Here is a 2,445-nt window from a genome sequence, read left to right on the forward strand (position 1 = left end):
GCTAATTTTTGTATTTTTAGTAGAGATGGGGTTTTGTCATGTTGACCAGGCTGGTCTCGAACTCCTGACCTCAGGTGATCCACCCACCTCGGCCTCCCAAAGTGCTGGGATTACACATGTGAGCCACTGTGCCCAGCCCTAATTTTTCTATTTTCAGTTAAGAGGGGGTTTCACCATGTTGGCCAGTCTGGATTCAAACTCCTGATCTCAAGTGATCTGCCTGCCTCGGCCTCCCAAAGTGCTGGGATGACAGGCGTGAGCCTCCGCGCCCAGCCCAATCAGTGTTTCTTAATTGGGTGCACATCACAGTCATCTGGAGTACTTTTTCCCAAGTCTCATCATCCACCTTAATCAGAACCATCATGCCAGGCAGCCCCAGGTGCCTGAAGAAAGGATCTGTATACCCTGCAGATGCCAGCAGAATGGAGGGGGTCCGGCCAGTCTCGGGCAGTGCCCGCCTGCCTCACCCCTTCGGTCACATGCTACCCCTCTGCTACCCAGGAGGCCTCCATCATCCTCCCTGAGGCCTGGCCTGCCTCTTGTTCTTCTAGCTGAACTCCTACACTCACTGGTGCTATGACGGGGCCTCCCCTCTGCAGGGCACCTGCAGGTTTCCGGGGGCCTCTTGGGGATACCTGGCCCTGTTCATGGAGACCTCAGGTTCCCTGGGGAGGCACCGGGATAGAGAAGGGTTATGTTTTTCTCAAGGTGGTCAGCCATCTATTGCATGCCCACCTGGACCACATCTATCTCTGCCTCAAAAATTTTTTTTATTAAAATTTTTTTTTTTTAGGGACAGGGTCTCGCTCCGTTGCTCAGGCTGGAGTGCAGTGGTACAATCATAGCTCACTGCAGCCTCCAACTCCTGGTGTCTCTGCCTGTTTCTATGTGTTTTTTTTTGTTTGTTTTTGTTTTGAGGTGGAGTCTTGCTCTGTCGCCCAGGCTGGAATGCAGGGGCACAATCTCAGTTCACTGCAACCTCCGCCCCCCGGGTTCACACAATTCTCCTGCCTCAGTCCCCCGAGTAGCTGGGATTACAGGTGCCCATGACCATGCCCAGCTAATTTTTGTATCTTTAGTAGAGACGGGGTTTCACCATGTTGGCCAGGCTGGTCTCGAACTCCTGACCTCAGGCAATCCACCCACCTTGGCCTCCCAGAGTGCTGGGATTACAGGTGTGAGTCACTGCGCCTGGCCAGTGACATTTCTTTTCATGTCTCCAGCTCTGGCGCAGCTGAAGAGCATGGGCAGGTCCCTTCCTGGACCTTGGCTGGCCCATCTGCCCAGCGGGGGTGTGAATTCCTACCTGAGTGCCCCATGAGAAGGATGGGCTACTTCTTGGGTGAGACGGGTGGATGCATCTATAACCCCCAAGGCTGGAAGGTCTCCCCTCAAAGCCCAGTGCCTCCCCATCCCCTGGGCCCACATCCCAGAGTAGACGGCCCTGCCTGACCGAGTGGGGAGGGTCACAGAGATGAGGGCTGGAGTCCAAATCTGTGCAACTTTACCACGAGTGAGATCTGATTGGCCGATGCCACTGAATCCGGGTTAGAGGACGAGGAAGAGGAAGACGAGGAGGAAGAGGAGACGGAATTTCCTTCCGAGACCCGCTTTCTCTTGCGCTTGGGAATGCTGCTGTCTTTGGCTAGAAGGAGGGGAAAAGGCTGTTGACACTGGAAGCTGAGGCTTTTCTGTCTCAGCCTCCTGAGCTCCCTGGAAAAGTGTTCTGTCTTAAGGTTTCGAGTCCCCCTTTCAGGATTTCAAGCTCCTGATCCCCTGGGGGTCAGGGCCCACCTGTCCAGAGCACACCTGTCCAGCCTCCTTCCCAAAGCAAGCCCGAGGGCCCACTCTCCCTGGCCTCCTGCTCTTGCTGGCCTGCCTGCCTTTGCTAACACTGTATCCTCATCCTCAGGTGTCCCTTCTCCTCCCCAGCAAGCTCACCCCTCAGGCCCTAGGTCCTCTCTCTTTCTGCTTTTTTTTTGAGACGGAGTCTCACTGTGTCACCCAGTCTGGAGTGCAGTGGTGCAATCTCAGCTCACTGCAACCTATGCCTCCTGGGTTCAAGCGATTCTAGTGCCTTAGCCTCCCGAGTAGCTGGGATTACAGGCGTCTGCCACCACGTCTGGCTAATTTTTTTTGTATTTTAGTAGAGATGCGGTTTCACCATGTTGGACAGGCAGGTCTTGAACTCCTGACCTCAAATGATCCATCCACCTCAGCCTCCCAAAGTGCTGGGATTATAGGTATGCGCCATCGAACCTGGCCTATATTGTGTTTTAGGGTCTCACTCTGTTGTCCAGGCTGGAGTGCAGTGGTGCAATCGTAGCTCACTGCAGCCTACAAGTCCTGGGTTCAAGCAATTCTCCCACCTCAGGCTCCCGAGTAGCTGGGACTATAGGTGTGCACTACCATGCCCGGCTAACTTTTTGTATTCTTTTTTTTTTT

The 2,445-nt window shown here is 54.1% G+C and overlaps 1 protein-coding gene across 1 annotated transcript in view; it reads right to left on the reverse strand.

The window, feature by feature from the left end:
• GTF2IRD1 (GTF2I repeat domain containing 1) overlaps positions 1-2,445 on the reverse strand; it is a 96,976-nt gene that overhangs the window by 7,441 nt on the left and 87,090 nt on the right. Inside the window, exon 24 of the mRNA XM_011960588.1 lies at positions 1,509-1,749. Within this exon, the coding sequence (XP_011815978.1) occupies positions 1,509-1,749 (241 nt within the window). The remainder of the gene's footprint in view (positions 1-1,508; positions 1,750-2,445) is intronic.

Source organism: Colobus angolensis, unplaced genomic scaffold, assembly GCF_000951035.1.
Source record: "Colobus angolensis palliatus isolate OR3802 unplaced genomic scaffold, Cang.pa_1.0 Scaffold516, whole genome shotgun sequence".
Taxonomy (NCBI): Eukaryota; Metazoa; Chordata; class Mammalia; order Primates; family Cercopithecidae; genus Colobus; species Colobus angolensis.